General features: G+C 40.1%; 1 protein-coding gene across 1 annotated transcript in view; it reads left to right on the top strand.

Annotated features, from left to right (window-relative positions):
* The first annotated feature begins 16,423 nt into the window (after window positions 1-16,423).
* gpat2 (glycerol-3-phosphate acyltransferase 2, mitochondrial) overlaps window positions 16,424-26,692 on the top strand; it is a 55,530-nt gene continuing 45,261 nt past the window's right edge. Inside the window, exons 1-6 of the mRNA XM_037680288.1 lie at window positions 16,424-16,469; window positions 18,592-18,699; window positions 22,166-22,276; window positions 24,398-24,468; window positions 24,570-24,680; window positions 25,115-25,237. Of these exons, the coding sequence (XP_037536216.1) occupies window positions 18,628-18,699; window positions 22,166-22,276; window positions 24,398-24,468; window positions 24,570-24,680; window positions 25,115-25,237 (488 nt within the window). The 5' untranslated portion in view covers window positions 16,424-16,469; window positions 18,592-18,627. The remainder of the gene's footprint in view (window positions 16,470-18,591; window positions 18,700-22,165; window positions 22,277-24,397; window positions 24,469-24,569; window positions 24,681-25,114; window positions 25,238-26,692) is intronic.

Genomic DNA, 26,692 nt, shown 5'->3' with positions numbered 1-26,692 from the left:
TATGTTGCTGCTGATCTGTTTCAATGTTGATGTGTTCATGCATGCACATCCGCTCACACAGACTCATGTTCATGTTTGTGCTGATGTTCAATGTTTTTATGCTATTAGTGCTTAGTGTATATTTAGTTGATGTTTTTCTTAGTTCATATCTTAGATGTTATTACTGTTTTTCTTTTACATTTTATTGTTGGATGTAACTGTGACCCTGTGTACATAATTTCGCTCCACCACATGTACCACATGAGGTGCGAATGACAATAAAGAATCTCTGACTCTGACTTCCTGAGGGGAGCGGAGCAAAAAGTGTGTGCTGGGTGAGTGGGGTCCTGCATGATGCAGGTGGCCCTCTTCCTGCATCTGGAGGTGTAAATGTCTGTGATGGTGGGGAGGCTGACTCCAACAGTCTTCTGTGCAGCCTTCACCACTCTCTGCAAAGCTTTTTTTTCTGCAGCTGTGCAGCCTCCATGCCACACGTTGATGCTGGAGCACAGGATGCTCTCCACTGCACACCTGTAGAAGGAGGTGAGGACTGAGCTTTCCAGACCAGCTCGCCTCAGCTGCCTGAGGAAAGAGAGTCTCTGATGAGCTTTCTTGATCAGACTGGTAGTGTTGTTGCCCCACCTGAGGGAAAAGAGCCAATTCACACCAGTAATATGGACTATTTACTCTTTTGACCTATGACAGGAGGTACCACAGACTGAGGACCAGAGCCAGCAGGTTCTGCAACCGTTTCATTCCACGAGCTATTAGACTGCTGAATTCAGGTCACTGATGAAGTGACCACAATAGCAAACACACACACAGCCACAGACATACCTCAGTAAAAAAACATACCCAAAATAAGCAGTAAGTGGGAATTCACTCAGGTATGGATGCTGTGTGTATTGTGTACATACGTATAAATATATACATATATGTAGATGTATGTACATGCATGTATAAATGTATCATGTCTAGGTGTATGTAGGAACATTCACCAACATTAGAACATTACCAGTACTTGTTGTATCCGCACCAGAATTGCATCTTCTGTGCTCTAAATTCAATTCAATTCAATTCAAATTTAATTCAATTCAATTCAAAAATACTTTATTAATCCCAAAGGGAAATTATTTGTTGTTGTAACTCGTTATCCTCATTTCATTAAGAGATATTATAGATACTGATGGCTGTAGGCAGGAAGGATCTCTTGTAAAGGTCGATCCCACAGTGGATCCTAAGAAACTGGCTGCAGATGCCGTCCGATCCGTCCACCCAGACTCGGCTGGCCTCTTGGTTCCCTCGGGCTGTAGGACCGCTCGAATGCCGGGCAGAACTCCCAGAGCGATGGCCACTCCTCCCAGCAGTCTGCCGAGCTCCTCGTCGCTGTGGACAGCCAACTGTAGGTGCCATGGGACGATCCTGTCCTTCCGCTGTTATGAGCGTGTTTCCTGCTAGTTCCAGGATCTCAGTGGTCAGGCACTCGAGCACAGCTGGCAAGTAGATGAGAATGCGTCCACAGAGCATCCTTTTCAACTCATTTGAGATTTGGGGCTGTAGTTGAGATATTATTTTGAGCTTTTGAAATGTTAATCAGATGCTGTTGGTTGTAGAAAACTGCCATGTTGCCATGGTTATGCTTCATAACAAATGTCCAAAACTAAAAAAAGTTTCAGTAAAAACTCTTCCAGCTTCACAGCATCCGATACCAGAGGAAACAATCATCCAAAAAAATGTGATTTACATCCAGAAAAACAGGAATTAAAGTTTCCAAAAGCAAAATCTCAGAATGAAAGAAACAGAGCTGCTCCAACATGCAGCCACCTTGAGCGGCGCAATTCTAGAACAAACAAACACCAAAGTCTAAAAAATTCATGTACATTATGTACTTCTACACTGCTGTGGAGAAATGAAACACATTTTTGTTCAAGTTTGCATGATTTGGTTTGGTTTGCATGTACAATTTTGAATGCCTATAAAGTATATATTATTTATTATTATGTAGGAATGGTTAACTGATAACCAAATACTGGTAATTGGTATGCTGCTCTAAACCTAAATGCAACATTAACTTCTAAGCGCTATCAAATTGTTCTATGTCATTTTCTTGCAGTCATTACATATCAAGTTTAATGTTTGTGTCAAGCACAGCAATTGTAATACACATTTCTTTACTTGCTGCTGAGAGCCACAGATTCAAAGAGGTTCAAGACCCAAGTGAGCTCATAAACAGAAAATAACACATCCAAGAACTGAAGGCTCTGTGTCTCCTTTTGCCTTCTGAAACATATCTCCTTTTAGCTTATAAAGTCTAGCTACTTCCTTTTTTCTGGCTTATTAGTGAAGAATAATTGACAACAATATGATGTTATGTGGATGAGAGGGGGCGTTCTTTACATTTCAGAGAAATTCAAACAGTCTTTAGGACATGCCATCATGCCCGTAGAGAAATTGCAGATAATGTACTAACACAGTAAATAAGGAAAGAAGTTGGATTTGGAATGCAAATTCAGGCATGTGTGGGCTAAATAACAAAATAAACCATTATAGTTGGATTCTGGAGATGTGGATAAAAGTGTTACACTGCAGCTTGGTTAAGTTGAACTAAAGGAATAACAATGAGTAGCAATGAGAAAGTTTAGTCGGTGTAGACCCTTTTCAGTGAAAGTAGGAAAGGTGACAGTATTGTTATTAAATTACAGGATATTATGATGTTCAAATCCATTTAACAGCTTCCGTTTTCACTGACTTCTGAGGCTCAACACATAAATCCCTACATACTTTAATGACAGAAATAGTGTGTGCAAAAAGATACAAATCTGCATTCTTTTCTCCAGATATGTAAATTTGAACATGTGGTTCTGTTTTCAGATCTCATCAGTTGTAAAACTTGATTTAGTCTTCTTAAAATGATTAACTCTATAATTTCAGAACCAAGTACCCGACTGAGGTTTGAAAAAAGTAACATAAAAAAAAATATATCTGCTTACACAAAGATGGGATCAGGAGCAGAAAACCCTGCTTTATTTGCAACATGTGAACATACTACTGTTATCAATACAGCCGTGGGTTGAATGATGCGGAGGGGCATGTTATGTGCTTTTTATGGTAAAGCAGAGAAAGTACTTATTTTAACAAAGAGTTAAGTCATTGATGCCACAGATGAAACTGACGTCCCTTGTGTCTCTTGATTGATCAGTGGATTCTGAGCTGCATTTGGACCTGGCGCTTAAAGCTACACCAAGTTCCTCAACGCTCTTAAAAACTTTTAAGACTCCCAGTTTTTTGTGATAGAAAATCTGAAAAATCTTAACACAATTGTTTACATCTTGGCGTCACATTAACAATTCCAAAGTAGCTGTGCATCACAGAGCCAGGGTCAACACCTGCCTTGCACGCTAAAGTTTGAAGAAAATATAAATTGTTTGAAACAAAGACCTGCAACTGATTATCTCCAAAAGGTAATCAGTTGCAGATGTCCATTAAATGATTAATTTTTGAGTTTCATTCTTTGCACCCAATGTCATGAGATATTTAGCTAAAAGTCAGATACCAAAGTCTCAATAATCCAGGTATAAAATCCAACATTGTTCTGTCAGGTCATCTGGACGGTTTATTTTTTTGTGGTGAGATGTTTTACCCTTCATCCAGAAGGCTTCATCAGTCTGAGGAAACGCCAAACAAACTTTGGTGTTTTGAAGTAGTTTGACATGACTGTCGATGAGGGAGAGGGCGGGCACTGGAGGAGAGGGCATGCCCCAGAGACCATCTTAACACCAACATAACTGTTTGTTTTTTTTCCACTTTGTAGTAGGCTGTTGGGGGAGAAGCAGTTATGTTTGGTGTTTCCTCAGACTGATGAAGCCTTCCGGATGGAGGGCGAAACGTCTCGGCACAAAAAAGAAACCGTCCAGATGACCTGACTGACCATTGTTGGATAAAAGCCAGATAATTTAACACAGATGCACACAGACACAGGCAATTACAGGATTGCCCAGAATTAAGGGTCATCCTGTGTGGTCCTCCTGCACAAGACAAACTTTTCCACTTCATTCCTTCCTGTTTGAGGAAATTCCTCAAATAAACTATTGATAACAAATTTTCTGATATACTTGGTGATACATGAACACATGACTGTAGAATTAAATTAAATGTATACGTGATTCTGTATTGTGCACTGTACTGTAATAATATGATAATGTATTCATTAGGTGGGCAGAAACTTTCACAGACATTAAAGTGGCCATTCGTATGTACAGTACAACTGTTACACACAACCACAGTCATTTATAGTGCTGGAAACATACTAAAAATAGATCATAAAGATTATTGAGTGTAAACAAAATGTGAAACAAAAGGAACAAATTGTTTTGTGTCTTGTTAAGTTTTTGGTGCCTTTATTTTTATTTTCCCATTTCCCCATCCCACATTTGCTTTAAATGCTCCAAAATGTGTACAAATTGTCAGAAGAATCTGAGGCTTGCTCTCCTATGATGGTGACTCACTTTAACTGTGACCTGACAAAACAATCTGCAATCTTGCACAACCAAATGATTGTCAGGAAATAGACTTGTACTGACAGTGAAAGTCTGTTTTTAGTTTTGAGTTCTCTTTCAGTGACCCTACACAAATGTCAAAGCCTTTATCCCTAATAGAAAATGTTAGAAATTTGCAGATTTAGAAAGGAAAAAATACATTTTAGGGGGCTTTCTCTTCAGGTTCCCTTATCAATTAACACTTAAAACATAAACAAAATAGCACAACATTTGACAAAGAAATAGAAAGGTTGATAAGCTTGTAAAAATGGAGAAAAGATTGTTTTGGACTAACAGGATTGGATAATTACACTGATCAACATGATTTTAACTAATAGGATCTGATGATAATTATGAGGATCACTGAGTCACGTCTGTCTGATTTTGTCAGATAAAAAGGTTCCTGCCTCGCTTTGGAGTCACAAAAGAGAGCTCTAATTATGTGTCAGACACGCTTCATTTCTCCCCTTTTCATACCCCCCTTACTCTCCTACCTTTAAACACATCCCCTTACTGAGAGCATAAACGTTTTAGTAACAACTAAGATACAAGACACCTGAGCAGATGTGCCGCATGTGTGTGAGGATGCAGAGGAGAAAAACGGCACATCAGCATCTTTTCTGTTCAAAATAAATGCAAATGTGCAAGTTATTGGCCACATTTATCTCAAAACTCAGCTTTGTAAGCCTAATTAAAATATTTCCATAAAAATATATATAATTTAAACACAAGTATGCAACACAATGTCCTATGCAGGTTGTTTATCTGATATTTGCTTCAGAAAACCAATAGTAATTGGCAATGTTTATGCAAGTCATGAGTAAATGTTTTTGTATGCCAAATACTCATTAGGCTTGAGACGTCCCAATGGCAACACTGATAAAACACTGCAAGCTTGTTGCGTCGACTACGATTACCTGCAATCATAAAATTTACATTAGCTTAAAGTTAAAAAAAGTTTTATCTTTGACCTAGATAACTTTAGATGACTTTCATGTCCACGCACACACACATATCCATATATATATATATATAGCTTATTGGAATGTTTAGCATAGGTCATATTCCTCAGATGTTTTAAGTCCCTCAATAGAGGAATGCACTGATTGTGCAGTTTTAATACTTGGTCAACTTTTTTGGAAGAGTTTATACTTACAAAAGCAATAATCTGTTTTGGCCTCCAGATAATTCAAAACAACAGAAGTAATGCATTTGTATGTAAAGGCTATTTTAAACATTACTCATTAAACTTTCTGATGAGAATGTAATAAAAATCACATTATTTTTCTTTTCAAAATGTTCTGCCGTTTTGTTACAAAGTCATTTTGCTGAGAGAGCGATGACTTTCTTTTCTCTCTGTAGATAATTTTCTAAAGTTAATGATGTTATGTTTGATCAGGATACGTCTTTTAACCTTCATATTAAAAATATTACCAAAACTATGTTCCTCCACTTGTGTAATAACACTAAGATTAGAAATATATTGTCCTGAAATTATGCAGAAAAACTGATTCATGCATTTGTCTCATCTAGTCTGGACTATTGCAATTGTTTATTATCTGGGTGTCCAAAAACTTCTTTAAAAAGTCTTCAGTTGATCCAAAATGCTGCTGCCAGAGTTTTAATGAGAGTTAGGAGGAGAGATCATATCTCTCCAGTTTTAACTTCTCTCCACTGGCTCCCTGTCAAATCCAGCATTGAATTCAAATTCTTACTTCTAACCTACAAAGCTCTCAACAACCTAGCTCCATCTTATGTTACAGATCTTGTTGTTCCATATTTTCCTAACAGACCACTTTGCTCTCAGACTGCAGGCTTACTTGTGGTCCCTAGAGTTTCCAAAAGTAGAATGGGAGGAAGATCTTTCAGTTATCAGGGTCCTCTCTTGTGGAGCAACTTCCAGTTTCTGTCTGTGAGGCTGAGACATTGTCTGGTTTTAAGACTGGGCTTAAGACTTTCCTTTTTGATAAATCCTATAGTTAGCATTGGCTTGGGTTTCCTGAGCTATCCCTTAGTTATGCTGCTATAGGCTTAGACTGCAGGAGGACAAACTGACCACATTTTATTTACTCTACCTGTTTTGTATTTGTATTTTTTTCTATAATTGACATGTTTTTTCAGTTTTTTTCTTCCAGTGGGGGCTACACCTGCACCTACATCTGGACCTGCCATTATGTGCTTGTTTCTCCTTCCTGTCTTCTCAAACCCACCCGGTCGAAGCAGATGACTGCTTGTCCTGAGCCTGGTTCTGCTGGAAGTTTCTTCCTGTGAAAAGGGAATTCTTCTTTCCACAGTTGCCTTTGTACTTGCTCAAGATGAGAGGCTGTGACAAAGAGAAGATTCAACACATTCTGCTGGCTTCCTTAGATTGAGAACTTTTACTAATTGGCTTTTGTATGTATGTGAATGTTTTTGTACCATGCCATGAGAGAAGTTCTGTTGTGATTTGGTGCTATATAAATTAATTAAATAGAATAAGTTAGTATGGTAGATTAATAAAATGTTTTGGGTTTGCATGGGGTGGCACAACAGTGCAGTGGTTAGTGTTGTGTGGAGTTTATATGTTCTCTGCATGTATGGGTTTTTTACGCGTACTCCGTTTTCCTTCAGACCAGAAACATGCATGTTAGGTTAACTGGTAGCTTTAAAGTGTTAGTTAGTAGGTGTGAGTGAGAGTGTCAATGGTTGTTTGTCTCATTGGTCTCTGTGTCCCTGTGATGGACTTGCAACCTGTCCTGGACGTCCCCTCCCTCTCGCACAGTGACTGCTGGAGATGGGCACCAGCTCGCCTATGACCCAGAAAGGTTAGAAAGTTTCACATTTGTGTTTGTAAGGCTCAGACGAAGTAGTGATGGGAATGAAATGTGAATTGTACTACACTACAAATACACTACAGAAAACAAATCTATAATGTTTTTGTCACATTATTGTGACTATTGTCATAATGACTTAGAAACATTTCCATTTACTTTTATGTCTGTATTAGCTAAAATCTTTCATTTTCATCCACAAGAGTTGATAGATTTGATCAAAATTAAACTGAAATATAACAAGGTGAATAAATATCTTAAGAAATGTAGTGTGTTTGTGTGTTCTGCTTCTTTTTCCCCCTGTGACATCCAACTTATACATAATCAATGGCTGACAGAGTGGCATATAATTATTATGATTTGTATTTATAGTCTCCAAAATTGGTGATGATGAATAAGAAGGTTGACAGCAGTGTTAAATCAAAACAAATAAATATAGTCTTGCACTAGTCATATATATTCACTAGTCATACATATTCAGGTCTCTCTTGTAAATGAGTCCCCGAGGCTTAATGGGATTAACCTGTATAAATAAAGGTTGAATGAATATATAAATGTATTTTTAGCAATATGATAATCTTTGGTAAAATTAGAAATTTTAAAGAGCAAACGTAAAGTTTGAATTTAAAAAAAGTGTAGAAAGCTGAGATTATGGTGAGGTCACAAAGACGAGTGAATAATGTAATTTAAATCTTTATGACCGCAGGCTAATTTATACAAGAGGAAGACTCAGAAGCTCAATTTGTCTTAAAGGGGAAATACTAAACAAAACTCTTATTAAAGAGGTGATGGATGTGTGAGGCACATTCAAAAGAGCAGTATAAACGTTGGTTACGTACTGTAACCCCAGATTCTATGAATATAAGCGTAGCCCTTTAAGGCCTTCGCTTTAGTGGGTTTATCCCGTTATGCAGAGCATAAGCACTGAAAAAAAATTAGTCCACGCCCACCTGCTGTGTGGGCCCCACCCGGTCCGTATAAATTACGTTAAGAGCGGGAAATCGGCTCCCAAAATAGCTTTTTTCTTCAGCCATTTAGGAGCCAGTGAGGCCCGACGCTTAAAGGGCTACGCTTATATTCATAGAATCTGGGGTTACAGTACGTAACCAACGTTCTATGTCATATAAGCTTCGCCCTTTAAGGCCTTCGCTTTAGTGGGTAAAGGGCGAAGCCGATGTGGTCCTCGCCTCACTGGGTCCATTCGAACACAGTAAGAAGCGGAAGCTTGCCCAAAAAACGTCTTGTCACTCAGCTCCCCATGTGCATAAACTACGCATCGCGTAATTATGTGCCATGCACAGACGCATGTTGAGTAACTATGCGTTCTGACAAAGCATGAATGCCCCGGAAAAACTTTCAACGGGAAGAAGAAGTTGAAAAGGGGGGGGGGGGGGGGGCATGAACCAACTGGTTCATGGTTGAACAGTATAAACAGATTAATGTCCATGAATTGATTATTGATCAAATGAACTGATTGGTAACAATAGTCATGAACTGATTAGTGACAATAAAACCAAAATCACAGACACGACTTGTGACTGATAACAACATCTCACACTGTAATGCATGCAGACAGAAGTGAGCTTAAACAGAGTTCCATGAGAACAACAATATTCATTCTGTTAGAGCACTAAGGACAGAATGTGTCATGGAACGAGCCGTCACATCACGTAGGTAAAAGCGAATAAATGAGCAGGGTGTTGACCATGCAGCCGCATTTCAAACGTCCTGCATTGACATACCATAATGCAGAGCAGTCGAAGATGCGATACCCCTGGTGGAGTGTGCTTTGAGGTTGACAGGAGGCCCTAAATCTGATGCTCTGTAGGCTTCAGAAAAGGCCTCACACAGCCAGTGTGACAAGCGCTGGATGGATAACGGGCGACCTGCAGATGCATCTCTATAATGCACAAACAATTGTTGAGTTTGAAACGCATTGCAGCTGTGCGCGCTATGTAACACGTCAACGCCCGCACCGGACAGAGAAGATGAAGAATGCTTCTTCTTCTGATCTGTGAGGGGGGGGGGGGGACCCCTCCAACGATATCGCTCTTGATTTAAAAGAGCTTGTGATGATTTTAGGCATAAAAGCTGGATTGGTCTTAAATCAGCTTAACTACCGTCAGCCTGGATTCTGAGATATGACGGAGCGACAAAGAAGGCAGATAAAAACACACTCTCTTAGCTGGTGTTAAAACCAGCAGCAGTGCTGTTTAAAGAGACAAGAATTTAAGTGGAACCTGATCCAAAGGCTCAAATGAAGCTTTGATCATGACCTGCAGGACCAGTATTAAATCCCACTGGAAACAATTGGGTGTGGGACAGACCTGCGTCTCTGTACACCTTTAGAAAACGTTTCATCAGAGGATGATAAAACCTGTTCTGTCTCAGAAACCTTCATGTCAGGAAGAGATGGCTGCAGCGTATGTTTTAAACGTGCTGGATGCAGATATCTATCCATCAGCTGCTGCAGAAAGAACAGCATGCCACCTAAAGAACATGAGGAGGCCTCTACATCCTTCTCTGTACGTCAGCACTGAAAAGCTGTCCACTTTGATGTGTACATCGCTGTGGTAGATGCAACACGTGAAGCCTGAATTGTGCGCATTACATCCTGTGGGCAACCCGTCCTCTGTAAGAGGATTTGTTCAACGGCCAGACCACAGGTGCTGGCCTATTTCTGGGTAACTCCTGATCGCTCCTCCTGCTTGAAGGAGAGCATCCTCCCTCCATGGCAGTTCCCACGGGCACTCCGACAGCAGACGTTTCAGGACTGGAACTATGGTGCACCCACGCGCACGGGGCCACCAGGAGAACTATCAATCCCTCCTCCTGAGCTCGGTTCAAGAACCGTAAGATAGGAGGGGGTGGAGAGAAACGCATACAGAAGCGTTTTGGGCCATGGACTGTGAACAAACGCATCCACCCCCAGAGGTGGTTCGTCTCATGGGCTCAGAGAAGCGCGTAATTGACACTGAGCGTTTCCCGTGTCACAACAGGCCCACAGCCGCTATATCAATCTGAGACAAATTGCTCCATCAGAGGATGATAGAAGTTGTTCTGTCTACGACAACTTTGAGACAGGAAGAAAACACGGTGGCAGCATACAATAGTCGTGCTGGACACCAGATTTTTGTCCCTTGCCTGCTGCAGAAGGACAGCATGTCGTCCAATGGACATGAGGTGGCCTCTACGCCTTTCTATACAGCAGCGTTGATCAAACAGACCACTTGGTGTGAACAGCGCTGTGGTGGGTGCAGCACGTGACTCCTGAGTCGTACGCACTACATCTTGAGAGATCCATCCTCCCAAAAGAACCGCACAACGTCCAAAAAACATAGGTGCTGGCCTATTCTGATTAATTCCTGATCGTTTCTCACCGCCTGGGGGGAAGCGTCCTCCCTCCAACGGCAGGTTCACGAGTGCCCTGATAACAAAAGTCGTAAGGCCTGGGAACCATGATGCGTTCATGCACTTGGAACAGAGGGGCTGCCAGTCCTTCCTCCTGAACTTGGTTCGGAAAAACCCGTGATACCGGGGGAAGAGAGAAGGTGAAAGGCATTACGACCACAGGCTGTGAGTAGGCATGTCCACCCAGCGGTGGATCGTCCTATGGTTCTGCGATAATATAATTGACATTGAGCGTTCTCTCGTGTTGCCACACATCAGCAGACGTTGGCAGGATTCTACCGTGTCTGAGCCTTAGCTCTGGGTGGGATACATGCGATGTACCCACTCCAAATGGAGAGCGGATTGGATGTGCCCACACAGTATCTGTCTCACAATGTGGCACATGGGTTGAAAAAATGCATACATTTCCTGTTAGTATGTATGCGACAGACGCTTGTTGTCTGAGAATCAAAACCCCTGATGATTCTGCAGCTCAAGGTCAGTGTTGAGTCACATTCAAGGATCCCGTGCGACACTCCAAAAAACATTTAAAACAGCTGCTGTGTGGAGCACAGCGCCCCCACAGCTTGTTAAATGTGTGTGACGTAGGTCTGCTGACAGAAAACAGCTGATATCACTCAACCATTCACGTGAATTGCACTGCTGCCACCTGTCTGAACAAGCTGCTCAGCAGCCACAGGTGTCCAGATAATGCATAATTAAAATGGAGTGTTGTTCTCACAGCTCAGAAAATTAACAATCTCAAATAAATCTCATCTTTCCAGTTCGTTTGGATCAGGAAGTGATAAGAGAGAACTGGTGTTTCCTCTCCATCTGAGGCTCTAGAAATTACATTTAAAACAGAATTTCCAGAGCTTCTGCTAGAGGGGACGAGATCTGTTCATAAATGACAGAAAAAACGTCACAGGGTTCCCCCACACCGGGGTTTTAGCTGAACTGCAGCGTGAGTCCCGGATGAAAACGGTTCGCCCATCCCTCTGGGAAACGCGCGTTCATTGCCACCCGTTTATAAGTTATAAAACGAGCACGCATTATGCTGTGAAACTCGCATACATGCTGATGTGAACTGGAGCGCGCTGAGTGAGAGCGCAAGACGTTGTGTATTGCTGCGGGAAAAAACAGCTTTGTTTATGCTGTGTGCAGCTGCACCGTGTAACACTCGGGAGCAGGTTCACATATGAGCTGACACGCCCTGAAGGGTTGTGTGTGTGCGTCCTCATGCGACGCTTACACCAGGATTGCTGCGGGGCGCGCGTTGGCACTGGGTTACCACTGGCTCGGTCTGCAGAACACGTTCATTGTTTGCTGCGAATCACGTGAGCTTAGAATGATTCCACGAGCTGCAATATTATTTCAGAAAACCTTCTTCGAGGATAAAAGGGGGCAGAGCCGCTGTGAAACTGCTAACGCCGCGGGAGCGCGCGTTTGACATCACTGCAATGACAAAACTTGTGTCGTTTCTGCCGATAAGCGAAATACGTTGCTGAGCTCGTACCGTGATCTCACGTGAACGTTGACGTGAACGGCGGTTGTTGAGAGCTGCGTGCGCGCCTTCCTGCCGCGGGGGCGCGCATCGGCATCGCTGACAGTGAATGAAAAACAACCTTAAAAGGCTCATTCGTGATGAGTGTGGGTGATGGGGCCGCTTGTCAGATAACCATGCTGACAGTCTGGCTAAAGGACACTTCATCATAAAATGATGTTATTCGCAGTGTCATCAACACACCTCCAGCCAAAAACGACACCTGTTTACCTTCGTTGAGCTCTGTTTGTTGTCCTGGAGGGCCCCCTGTTGGCGAAGTCCGGGAAAAAAAATGAACTTCCGGATGCCGGGGACGTCTGACGGGAGGGGCTGGCGTAGCAGAGCTGGGGGGGCGTAGAGCAGCCGTGGAGCAGCTTGAAATGATCTCTCGCTGATGAAAGGAGGATCACCAGCAAAACTCCTGCGTCTCTCCTGAGAGGAAGGTGGAGTGGCGAGCCAGGAAAGAACCTCTGGACCTCGTTCTCCGGCTGCGCTGTGGGACGGCAGACCGCGAAGAGGCGCACCGGTTGGTGATGACGTCAGCTGCCCTGTAGGCTGAGCGTACTGCAGGGGCCGGCAGCGTCGTTAGCAAGCAGCTGCTACGAGAGAGGGCCACCGTCTCTTCTCGCCTCTGAACGTGTACGCCAACAGCGTAACGTGTTGTTCGCTGCGGCCGTGGAACACATGCTGATGAGCTCAGTTGGAGAGCGATGTCACCGTCTCGGTTATGCTAACGGGAGGCACGGGACGCTGGTCCACCTCGAACATCTTACTCCCATGGAGCCTCCATCAGGCTCGGCTCCAGAGGGCACGGAGGGACTTTCCGCTCAGTGAACCCTGCTCTGGAGATGGGTGCGGACTGTGGAGACCGGCTCCCCCAATCTACCAGGAAAAAACCCGTCTGTGGCCTCGCCGTAGGACGTCCTGTTGGGAACACGAGGCCATATGGATCAAGACGGTGAGCCGGAATGGAGTCAGTAAACAACCTTCCCGCCGGATCATCCGAACTGGCGGGAAAAGGCGTAGGACGTAAAAAGGGGTCCTTTCATGTCAGCCTCCTCCTGGGTTACGCCGGGCAAACCCTGGGGGGCGCCGTCGGCCGGGAGCGGTGTGATCGCCGATGCGAAAAAAACGAGGTGGGATGGGGTGAGCATTCACTCAGCCCCCCTCCCCGACACTACGCTCCCCAGGAGGGAATGAGCAGCGGGGCTGCAGCTGAGCACGCCTTGCACCGGAGGAACCATCCGGTTCGCCCCGAGGGTCGGCGATAAGAGGAAAAAATACAAGATGGCGTTGTCCAGCGTGTAGTGACCTGTCACTGGGAAATGTTCCCCGGCGCTTACCTTGGAATAAGACTGCTGTCATCTTCTCCTCGGGGAGGAGAGCTCACTGGACGACCGGAGGTCGACTGCCGGGCCCAGCATCCTTCACAAGGTTGGTCATTTACACAACTTATCTTCTTTGTTCTTCTGACAGTGCTATATTAGCTCGCTGAAGAAAAAATGGGAGCCGATTTCCCGCTCTTAACGTAATTTATACGGACCGGGTGGGGCCCACACAGCAGGTGGGCGTGGACTAATTTTTTTTCAGTGCTTATGCTCTGCATAACGGGATAAACCCACTAAAGCGAAGGCCTTAAAGGGCGAAGCTTATATGACATAGAACTAATTCTAAAAGTGTTATTTCCTTCACAGTTCATTTAAATGCAGACCCGTTCCTCTTCCTACATCGCTCTCAAAAACATTATGGTGGATGTGTAAATAAAAAATGGGATGGTGCTAAGTCGGCAAAGTCTTTCTCCAAACTTTGTTAAGAAAATCTTTGTAGTCACAGACAAGTGGCAACCAGAGGGTTGGTGTATGTAAAGAAATGTCTCATTGAAACACTGCTACAATACTTGTAGACATCATGTTAGAGGTGTTGCACAAAAGGAAAGTCAATCAATTTTCTTTCAAATCTTATTTTACATCATGTTAAATTATCATGCACTCTAACCCAGTCATTCACGTTAATTAGTTTGGTGTTGTTTTTATGTGTGCTAATATAATTTTAGGTTCAAGTTGATTATTTGTGTAAACACTTGCCACGCAGTGGTTGCAACTCAATACGCTGGACACAACATTGAATAATAATAAAAGAAGAAGAAACAATTATAGAGCAAACAGTAAAATGTCAGCAATATTAAAACACATCAATAAGAAAAAAATATTGGGCATTAAAATACATTAAGATGCAGCAATAAATGAAGTTAATTGATGGCCCAGTCTGTGTATTTTTTCGAGTGATCTTTATGCTCGAGCGCAGATGGCTGCCTTCCCAGCTTGTTAATGGGTGCTATGAAGTAAGAGCTGCAGTTTGGTGGGTTTTTTTTTATTTATTTATTTATTTATTTATTACGTACCGTCCTCTAGAAAAATAATGTTTCTATCATATTTGATGCGATGATACGAAGTGTTTTACAATTATTACAAATTTTAAACAAAACATTAAAACAACTATTAGTTCTGAACAATTTTTTTTAAAATAAAAAGTATGTTTTGAGAAAGATTTAAAAACGGATGCTAAACTTTCCTGTTTGAGATCCTGAGACAACTCATTCTCATAGTTTATCATCGTGGTTTAAGCTCCTGCGACTCCATTATTTTTGACTATATGAACTTGAAGCAGAGGTCCCAGCTGATGATGGTGCAAATTCAAATGGTGATTTATCTTATTGCCCTGTGATGGACTTGCGACCCGTCCAGGGTGTACCCCGCCCCTCGCACAGTGATTGCTGGACATGGGCACCAGCGACCCCCGTGACCCAAAATGGAATAAGCGGGTAAAGAAAATGGATGGATGGATGGATGGATTTATCTTATTTTAGAAATATAATTGCTGTAAAGTAAGTAGACAACAAGCCCTATTGTTTCAGTGTTTTCTAAACTCTAGGAAGTTCAGTTAGTATAAAATCTGATTATCGCTACAGTTTTAAAATCATCTCTTAATATAGACCAGTGTCTGCACCCTGCAGCTCTGGAGCCACTGCAGCTATTTGATCCCTTGTTTGTATTTTCCTTAAAAAGAAACATTCACATGTTCATGAGTGAATGATTTCATGCTAATTCAGAACAAAGTAACTGAAAACTGGAACAATAAAAGGTTTTACATGTTTCTCATGTTTTACAGTAGCTGACACTGAATAAAACTAAGGGTGTATAGTTGGATGCTGTCTATCATGGTGCACTAAGATTCATAACTGGCTGTGATTATCGTACCCACCACTGCACCCTGTATTCACTGGTTAACTGGACATCATTAACTTCACGCAGACTCTCTCACTGGTATATTTTCATCTTTAAATCACTTCTTGGTCTGTTGCCTTCATACATCTCCTCCTACATGTCTCTGCGTGAGTGCAGCTACGGAGTGCGCTCTCAGGACATTATTACCTGCAGTGTTCCCTCAATGAGGACTGAACTAGGCAAAAGGGCCTTCTCCTACTCCGCTCCTGTTTCCTGGAATATCTTACAAAAAGATTTGAAGCTCTCAACCTTGACCTCTCTAAGTGTCTTTAAGAATCTGTTGGACACCTGGCAGGGTCCAATGCTGACATGTTCCTGTTTTTAGTTTTCTACATTTGTCTTGGAATCTAGCTTTTTTTTTTGTTTTGTTACCTTTTCCTTTTAACCATCCTATTTGTTAAAAAAAACAAAAAACTAGTATGCTTTTTTATAACTGTTTATTGGTGTTGCTGTTGACCATTGTTGTCATCTTTCTTTGTTGAAATCAGGTCTCTCTTGTAAATGAGTCCTCGAGGCTCAATGGGATTTACCTGTATAAATAAAGGTTGATTGATTGATTGATTGATTGATTGATTGGTTGTGTTTTGCTTTTTTCTAAACATGGGGTATGTAAAGTAGAAGAAAATCGAGAAAAACTAGAAAACTATTAAAAAAGCAATAAAACGTTGATTGCTTATGTTCAGACTAAACTGTGCATTTTCTATTGAGAGTAAGATCTGTCTCAGACCTAAAGAGTTTTTAATGTGAATGAATGATTGGTTGATGACTGTTTCCTGGGCGTGTCCATCACGGTTGATTGACAGGTCATTAGGCTAGCTGCCGCATGAGCCTCCACCTGTTGTCTTTTGAGTTCAGGAGACAAGAAGGGCTCGTTTGTCTGCATACAAACCACACATGATTGACAGAAGTTGCGGCTGCTGCTAGTTAAGTAGGTTTTTCAACGTGGTTGGGAATTAATAATTGTTTAAACATTGCTGTCCGTTATTTATTTTTATTTTTTTTGTGCTGTTGCTAGCTAATCTTTTGCTAGCTTGCGCCTGTTAACCCCTTCTTGTCAAAAACAAATCGGTGTTCTCAGTAAATATGAAGCATACAGTGTCCAGAATTAATATATATTTTTTATGTTTTGGCTGCACTTTAGCATTTTAAGTTGGACTGTTCAGGCCTCCTAGCACTATTGCATGTTTTTTATTTGTTTTTGTGGGATTGTTTTTCATTGACATTACTGCCACCTGTTAATACTGTATCCTCAGCCCCGTTGTAAATTGACTTTTTATTTATTTTTATGTTTATTGCATGCATACTCACTTCCCAGCCTAATCCTCAAAATTCTAGATATCTGAATAAAATGATTTATCCTTCTTTTAGCCTTTTCAAAAAGAAGCTAACTGTATTTAAAGCCCCCACTTATTGAATAGATTTTGGGAGTATACTTACATGCACCTTCCAGCATCACTAAAACAGTTTCTTGAAAATGACCTTGACTTAATTTGACTTAGCCTCTGCTTTTTTTTAAATCATTTGTCATCATGGACCTACTTAATTTCTGGCTATCATAATAGTACACTACAGCTTATTAAACGGTAATTCGTTATTTTTTGTCATTTACCGGAAGAGTCCAGCGGGTATAAATATAAGTATTGAGTATTGTATTCACATGTTTTAATGTGTGAAGGCAAATGTTTTAAATTCAAAGGAAATATTTCATAATTTAAGCAAAACAATTAAAGTTGTCCATCATTATGACCTCCACATACTGTTATCTTTTTTATTCTACGTCGATTGTCTTAAATAACTCTATTTCAGCCTTTGGTGATTCTTTGACATTTTAAACGACTGTTCTTGTGCCCCCATTTTACTGCCTCGTCTCTTCTACCCAGCATACCTGTGAAGCACCACAGAGCCTTGGGAACTCCTTATCAATGTCTCCGTTCCCACCAGACTTGGTAATGAATGTGGGAACTTAGAGATGGTCAAAATGGAGCATTTCCCCATGGGCGAAGCTTAAGTTTTAATTAGCAAAATTAATGGGGCAGAGCAAGATCAACTGAGGGTGAGACAGAGATGGAAAAAAAGTGTCTCCTGTGCCTAATGAGTTTTCTGAATCTGATGGATGAAGACACAAAGTTATATTTGAGGAGAACTGACGACATCTGGACAGATCTTCATCCTTTTGTAGTAGAAACAAAGTTCTGCCCAGACCAAAGTGTCTCTCTAAGATTAAAGGCTTTTGTACTGGCTTTATTTTCTCAGGGACCAGCAGACCCTTTTCTTGATCTGCAGTAAATCTGCCTTAATTTTGGATGATTAATCACTTGACGAACATCACAGCCAGTACTATCAATTAGATAACCTGTTTAAACTTGAATGCATTACCTCTTGACCTAATAGTATGTTGCAACACTCATTATTGCAAGGCACCAGTTAAATAAGAGCTTTTCTCAGCTTAGAGCTTGTATTTTAATGACTTTTAACCCACTAGTGAGTGCTCTGTTCTACTGGTACTTGTATATGGCTGAGTAAAGACAAGTTCCCTTCTATTTCTAACCTCCTATTAACAAATTTTCCTTTGTTTAATTCCATGTCTATTCCAACATAAGTTGAAAGAAAAACTTTTAAACTAAGTTTGCCAAAAGCCTAATAAATAATGAGAAAATATATAATCGAACCATCAACAAGAAACTTAAGCTCAAATGGATGAAAAGAAGGTTATGTATTGAACAAATCTTGTGATAGTATGGAAAAAAATAGTTTGAAATTGTATCTGTGTGCATTAAATAACTGATTCAAATATTGCCAAAATTATTCTGCTAAAAATTTCAAGTTGGTGAGTTTTTAAAACAAGATTATGGGTTTATTTTCCTAATTTAGAGGATACGTATTTTCCCTCCTGTGTGTTCTGAAAATGATCAAAATTAGTTATTTCATCTTAAAGCTAAAAAAAAATTGTTTTAGTTGCATGTGCATTATACTAATCACAATGTGAGAAAGCTTAGAATTAAACATGACACCCCATAATATTTTTTTTTATTCTTCTAATGTTTTTACAGATAGATTTCTGAGTATAAATCTGCAGGGGCCTCATCATGGCGCAGGAGAAGAATGATGGAATTAACAAGAACATGAGCCTTCCACCCATTCAGCAGAAAAGACCTGCTGTAAGAACTCTGCTTGCTTCCCTCTCTCCCACTGTCCTCTTTCTTTTGCTCAGTGTGCGTTAATCTCAAACGTTTTGTTCCTCACAATCAATAAAGAACACGCATGGCTTCCTGTGCTTAATTCTGTTTGATGCTTACCAAATCACATCATATGACGCATCAGTGAGTCATGGCGGCTCATCAGAAAATGAACCAAATTTTCAAAGAATTACTAAAAACAGCATGAATACTAAAACTTTGTCAACACACTTGAATCATTTATTGTCTCTCCTCCCTCTTGTTTTTATACTCGTGCTCTGAGCTAGTTAGGTGCTTTAAAAATGATTGATATTTGAATGCCTTTTTTCATTGTTGTAAAGTTTTGTTATAAATAGACATGACAGTCAGGTCTTGAACCCATCTTCATCAGTCAAACAGCCATTGATGTTAAGAGATTCATTAGCTTATATTGTATAAAAGGGGCAATCCGCCTAACTTCTAAAGGCCCACTATAACATTTTAAAGAACTTAGGTTAACTTTTGTAATTTTTGTCCAACACACAGGCTGAAGATGGAATTATAAATAAAATTGGAAGCCTTTTTTGGGCGTATTTACATCGTGTTGGTAACAAGTTGAACAAACATATCACCTATTAGTAACTTATCCATGACTTTTCCTTAGCTTGTACAGAACTTATAAAAGCTTGTGTCCACATTTTTGACTTAGCAGAGTCAGAGTTTTTTTTAATTTTCATTCGCACCCCATGTGGTACATGTGGTGGACCGAAATTATGTACACAGGGTCCCAGTTACGTCCAACAATAAACTGTAAAAAAAAAAATAGTAATAAGATCTAAGATATGAACTAAGAAAAGCATCAACTAAAAGTACGCTAAGCACTAATAGCATACAATAAAAACAATACATTGAACAGCAGCATGAACATGAGTGTGTGAGCAGATGAGCACGCATGAACACAGCAACATGAAACAGATCAGCAGCAACATGAAACAGATCAGCAGCAACATGATATGATTTTTCACAATGATTATCCTGGTTAGAGATTCATGAGTCTAACAATCTCAGGGTAGAAGCTGTTCCTCAGTCTAGTGGTTCTACACTTAATGCTCCTCAACCTCCTTCTTGGAGATCGAGGCAAAAAGTGTGTGTGCTGGGTGAGTGGGGTCCTTCATGATGCAGTTGTCCTTCTTCCTGCATCTAGAGGTGTAAAGGTCTGTGATGGTGGGGAGGCTGACTCTAACAGACTTCTGTGCAGCCTTCACCACTCTCTGCAAAGCTTTTCTTTCTGCAGCTGTGCAGCCTCCATGCCACATGTTTATGCAGATATTATGCTCAACATTAGTGCAACTTATGCAGAGCATGTTGGAGCAGACTGTGATGAGGACGGCTGTCACACAGTGACGTTCAGCATGTGAAAAAAGAAAAACACTGATGTAAGTGATAAGTTTGGTGTAAATTTTGGATAAACTACCAGCATGCTGATATATGATAGCATAAATTGTTATTTTTATGCCAATGCTAACCAATAATTTGGTACAAAAGTTTTCTGGAAATGCTGACATGTTCATAAATTAAGCATGTTACAACTATGCAACAGATAAGTTTAGTATAAGTTCACGATGTTATATGTAAGATACTCATAAGTTCCTATGTCAGAAACCAGCTGTACAATTGTGAAGTGTACTTATTTATAACCTATAGCAACTTCTAACGCTTATTTTACTTAGGCTATTCTGCAACATATTGATATATTAAACACATAGCTGATGACCTTAGAACTTATTGAATGTGTTTTGTATTTTATAGCCAGTGTTTTTTTACCATTTGGGGGTTCATCTATATAGTAGGGATGGGATGGCTCTTTGAAAGGGGTCGGAGCTTGATGAACCGTTTGCTTCATAGAGCTGTTGAATTTTAAACGAGTGATGTCATAACATACAGTGTACGTCATGTTATCAGTGCTGTACCCCACACACTTTGTCAAGCGGGAAACCACTCCGCCTCCCCTCTTCAGCTGCTGCATTCCTCTCAGTAGTCTGTTTTCCTTCGTCGCAGTAAAAAAGCGAAGGAGTAGCATTTGTCTCTGTATTTGACGAGGAAAACATGAATAAGTTTTGTATCTGCTATGCCTGCTGGTTTCTGACGTGAACTAATGAGTACCTTACATGTATACTAAATTTACCTGTTGTACACCTGTAATCTATTTCAAACTTATGAACAACACGTTGGCATACAATAAAAATTTTGCGCATGTACAAAATCATTAACTAGCCATCGTATATCAGTGTGCTTGTAACTTGGTAAAAAATGACACCTTAACTTTTGGGACTTACACCAGTGTGTTTGGCGTTGTTTTTCCATACATGACAAAAGTTGTCTAAAACGTTAGTGTGACAGGGTTTTTACAACACACATTCTATCATTTGGTGTCTGTTTATTTACTGTAAAATATTTGTACAATTTGCTGATAAGTCAGGTCACTACAGGTGACCTAAAGTCTGGTTAATCAGCAAATAATTCATATTCTAGCTTTTGAGTGTGTGATCTGTTTGACGATGTGCTCTGAGTGTATAGTACTGAATCTCATCAGATTTCAGTATTGATATTCTCTGCTATGCTAGTTACTGCATGCTGAGTTTGTACCTTTTCCCTCCTTGTCAATAGTGTTATCATTCTTTAAAAGTTCTATCAATGCAAACTGAAAGAAGTAAAACCAAAGCTCTGACTGTGACAGTTACAGTCTTCTGTACTTTAAAGTCCATAAATCTTTAAGTAAAACGTTCCATACAGCTTTTTCACATCACTGAAAGTTGTAAACAGTTGGTTTTTATTTTGCTTTTGATGCTTTGCATCTAAAATACAATTCTCCAGATTGCTTTGTGTTAGTATTTCAATACCTTATTTTTTATTATTTAAAAGAGACCTAAATCAGAGTCAGTGTTTCTTTGTCGTTCGCACCAAATGTGGTACATGTGGTGGAACGAAATTATGTACACAGGGTCCCAGTTACATCCAACAATAGACTGTAAAAGAAAAACAGTAATAAGATTTAAAATATGAACTACAAAAAACATAAACTAAAAATATGCTAAGCACTAATAGAATAAAAACAACACGTCGAACAGCAGCACATAAAGCAGAAAGAAAGTTCTCTACAAGAAGTAAAACCAGACCGCCTGATAAAACACCCATCATTTTAAATACACTTTAATTTTGACTGATGAAGAAGGTACACACCACAAACAAAATTATACAATCATCTTGTTGAAGCACGTTGGTTCCTTCATTATATTGAAGACCTGCAGCCCCTACCACTTCTGTAAAAACTGAAATATTTTTGTCTTGTGTTCTAAAATGTGTTGTTTTTTTTAATTGTGGACTATTCTAAATATCAAAAGGTTGGTCTGCTTCACTTGATACAGTATGTACTATATATGTGAGATAAATGTGTTTCCATACCTCTCAGTTGTCATGGGGGTTGAAGATCAAGAAAAAGGTGAAGACTGTTCCTTCCTTTCTGGGCAAGTTAAGACCAGCTGTGGGTCAGTGTTGCCACCAGTGCACACCAGACAGTTTGGTAAGTGAGCAGCATGGAGAGCGAGAAAAAAGGTGAAACAGGAAAGTAAAAAGTTTGAATGAAAGTAAAGAGGCTTCACTAGAAATTATCATCTTACAGCCTTATTTTTATTCCCCCACATTTTCATGAAACTTCTGAATAGACAATGACTTTGCTGAGTTTGTTGACTTTATAGTTACTGCCATATATGTTTTAATTTACAATGAAAGGAATTTTATCAGCCCGTTTGTGTAGAGGCTGAGGGATCATATTGTGCTACAGAAAATATCCAAAACAAAAGTAAATAAACACAAACATGTTGACGTCAACAACTGTTAAAAATGCAGAGACATTCTGTAGCATGGATAACCTAATTGTTTCAGGGCTCAGAGGATAATAATAGACCAAACCTGACTGGAACTTTTGAGGTGTATAGCTGAAAATTAGCTAATTAGCTCCACATCTTTTCCTAAAACATTTCATTTGACTTTATTGGAAAATGTTTTGGTGTAAATATGACTTCCAGGATTGCAGCTGACAAATCACATTAAAACTTGATTTGATTATAAAGGCAATCAAGTAAAAGATTATGGGAATAAAAAAGAGGACAAACAGATTATATTGTTGTTGCATGATGCTCACTCATCCTCCTGCCTGTGTTAAAAAACTTTTTTTTTTTTTTTTTTTTAAACAGTCCCTGTAAAATTGTGACTAAAAGTTTAGATAACTTCGGATTAATTTCCACCCATTTCTGCCATTTATCTTTAGTCGGGGAGAGGCAAGAAGTTTAGGAGGGAAAACCAAACCTTCCTTTGCCAAGCAGCATACTCCAGCTTCTTCTGGGAGATCCCAAAGGGTTCTCAGGCCATAGAGGACACATAATATTCCCCTCTACCCAAAGATCTACCCCAGGTGGACAGAACTGGAAAACCTTTAAAGGAGTGTTCTCAGGATGTATCTTGATCAGATGCCCAAACCACTTCATCTGACTCACATTTATGCTTTAATCAGAGCCTAGTAATGTAGCTCCTCACCTTTAAGGAAGAGCACATCCATCTTACAGAGGAAGCCCATTTCAGCTGCTTGTTGTCAGAATCACATTATTTTAGAAATGATTAATACCTCATGGCCATAGGTGAGGGTTGGAACATAGATGGACCAATAAGTTAAGAGCTTTGCCGTTTAATTCCACTCCTTCACAAGAACAGACTGGAACGACACCCTCATCACTGTGAACAAGGCCCTAATCCATTTATCCATCTCCCACTCTATTCTAAGTGGAGGGAACTTTGCATCTTTCTGTGGTTGGTACCGATGACCTCAGACATAGAGAAGCTGACTCCCATACCAGTACACTACACTGCTGCGAACTGCCCCAGTGCAGCGAAGGTCATGATCTGCAAGAAACTGAGACAAGATTCTGAGGTTCCAAAACACTCTTCTCCAAAACATTCAAAAACAAAAACAACTGGACTTCTGAAGTTCAAGATGTTTCGCTTCCCCTCCGGGAGGCTTTATTAATTTAAATAAATATCTGAAGCGTGTGGAGTTCCAAGCCTTATAGAACTGTGTGAGAGGCCTCATTATGAACTTACTGGTAGATTCACATTCAGATTAGACTGGAACTGCTTGCCCCACACAATGGAGGGTTGTTAATTGTTTTAATTTTTTTTAACCTTTTTGGGGGGGGGGGGGGGGGGATTGATCATGACCTGGGTGACTGAATCTACACCAGCATATTCTCCACGCTGGCGAAGATTAAGCTAATCTTAATAAAGAAAAATAAACAAATGAAAAACAAGTTTGGATAACACATTTTTATAATGCTTTGCTTGAAACATCTGCAAATGTGTTTCACCTTAAGATCCTGCTCATGAACACCACAAACAGGATTGGAGATACGGGACAACTCTATATTCATTACTTTCTTCAAAAAACAAAGAAAAGATCTCAAGTTCTAACAGATTTACATACTTCAGTGCTGCTTCAGTAATTTAAGGTTATGTAATTTAGAAAATAAACAGGTTAGTTTTTGTGTATGTTAAAAAAAAAAAACATTGAATACAAGTGTTTTATCAGCCAAACGGTGTTTGAATCTGTTGACACTATTTTCATGCGTGATTTTTATTTGTAATTTATTAGAGCAAGAAGCTTGGACGAACCTCATTTCTTGGCTTCCGTAACCTATTAAGTATTGATGACAAACAAACCAGGTAGGCACAAAGTAATTTTTGTCACACACATTGACCTATGCAAAAATATTTAAATGTTGAGGGATTTCATTTATTTATTTATTTATTTCCCCCCCTCCCAGATATCGAGGCTGGCTGGTGCGGAGAGTTTGCTGTGTCTTGTTTGTGAGTGGGCGCAAGGTTTATGGGCATCCTGTTAGCGACAGGATGGAGAGAGTCTGTCAGAGCAGCAGGTACCTGAGGAGAAAGACTGCGGAGGCAGGTGTAGAGATGCCAAAAGAGTGTAAATGAATGTTAAATGGTAGAGATACAGAAAATGAAACTGGCTGCCACAACTCTGAGGTGAGGCTAAGGAAAAGAAAACCTAGGAAGATAAGAAAGACACACAAAGATACAGAAAATTGAGCTCATCAACAGTTCATTGCAGAGTGAAAGAAAAGAAAAATTAATGACTTTGGACGTTGCTCACACTTTTCCTATCTCTGTCACCGAGTCCTCGGTATCTGTTGTTTTTCCCTCCTCCTGTGTAATTGAGTTTAAGCTTTATGTAACCATGGGAGTGCTACTCTTGTTGCCACGTTGCTGGAAGGCAGATGTTTGTGTTAGTGCAGCACAGATGAGGCTTTGTACTGTCTTAACCCTGCTGTCCTGTGACCATGTGTTTCAGGGTGAAGGAGGCACTTGCAGCAGATCATAAAGCGCTCGAGGAGGAAGATAGCCAAGGGCAGTCCAGTCCCCTCTCACTGTTCCTCCCCATCATTAACACCTGCATTTCTCCCGGCCTCTTAAGGTGTGTGTCTGTGTGTGAGAGAGTTTGAGAGACAGCTGGGTAAAGCATGACTGAAACATGTACTAAACTGTTAATTTATTGAAAAATAAACAAACGAAAAGCAGATTTGGGTAACAAATATTTATAATGCTTTGCTTTAAACCTCCTGGGGCAGCTGTGGCTGAGTGGTTAGAGCAGTCGTCCTCCAATGGCAGAGTTTGGGGTTCGATTCCACCAGCAGTCACATACTGAAGTGTCCCTGGGCAAGACACTGAACCCCTCATTGCATCTGATGTGTGTCCCGTCGGTGTATGAATGTGATAAAACTCTGATTATTCTTTGTAAAGATCTAGTAGAGTGCTGTATGAATGGGTAAATGAGGACACGGATTGTCAAAATTGGTGCAATTATTATGTTGAAAAATGTGTAGTTTGTGAAGCTGAAGCTTTTGATCACTTTGTTAATAAGCTCTGTTGCTGTCCAGTGCTGTTAAAAACATGTTAATGAACCACTGGCAGACATGTTTTTTTTTTTTGTTTGTTTGTTTTTAATGAGCAAGGACAGCATTAAATAAACCCGAGTCCTTGTAACTAAAACACTTAAGAGCTCAGAACCCAATTTAACAATGTTTCCCAACAAATCAAATAATGTCGTCTATAATTTGGCTGAATAGATTTTTTTTATTTATTTATTTATTTTCAAAGGAGGAAGATTATTACATTGTTGCCCTCTATTTTTGTAGTATTGATGATAAGCTGCAGCTGTAGTTTCTATGAAGAAGAGACCGTGGGGTTTATCATATCCCTCTACCTCTCACATCTTCAAGATAGAAATTGTAATCAAACAGTGCACTATATTTGTAAAATAAATGAAAAGTAAATTTAATAAACGTAATAAATTTGCAAATTGAGATCACTTAACAATTTTTTCGTTGGAATTTAGAAGTAGAAACTGAAGATGAGTGATGAGACTGTTTTTCTAACCAGAATGTTTTTTTTTTACATAAACAGGTAAAATATGATATAATAGCTAAGAGAGGTGCTAACAGATCACATGTTGGTTATTGTTTGTTATTGTTGCTTGTTTTCACCTGAGATCGGTCCTAACATAATTTACAAGGTTTCAACCAACAAAAGACTATAACTGTCCCCTCTCTTCATAAGATTATATTAGTTTAAATCTGGTAAAGAAAGGCGGTTGGTAAGATGCATTCCTTCAAGGAACCTTTATTTAGTTAATTTATTATTTATTTAGGTACCTCCTTAAAGAAAACTAATACAAAACTCAAAGTTTGTTTTCTCAGTCATCCAAGTATATAACAACAAAAAAGGTTGAATCATGTCATCTGGACTTCGTTTTTTTGTTAAAAAAAGGCCTCAGACTGACGAAGCCTCTTGGATGAGGGGCGAAACGTTTCTTTTTAACAAAAAAACGAAGTCCAGATGACATGATTCAACCTTTTTTGTTGTTATATAC

The sequence above is a fragment of the Nematolebias whitei genome, chromosome 8 (genome assembly GCF_014905685.2).
Source record: "Nematolebias whitei isolate Nwh7 chromosome 8, NemWhi1, whole genome shotgun sequence".
NCBI lineage: Eukaryota > Metazoa > Chordata > Actinopteri > Cyprinodontiformes > Rivulidae > Nematolebias > Nematolebias whitei.
Note: the sequence above shows the minus strand (reverse complement) of the source record. Positions and strands in the feature narration are given on the sequence as shown.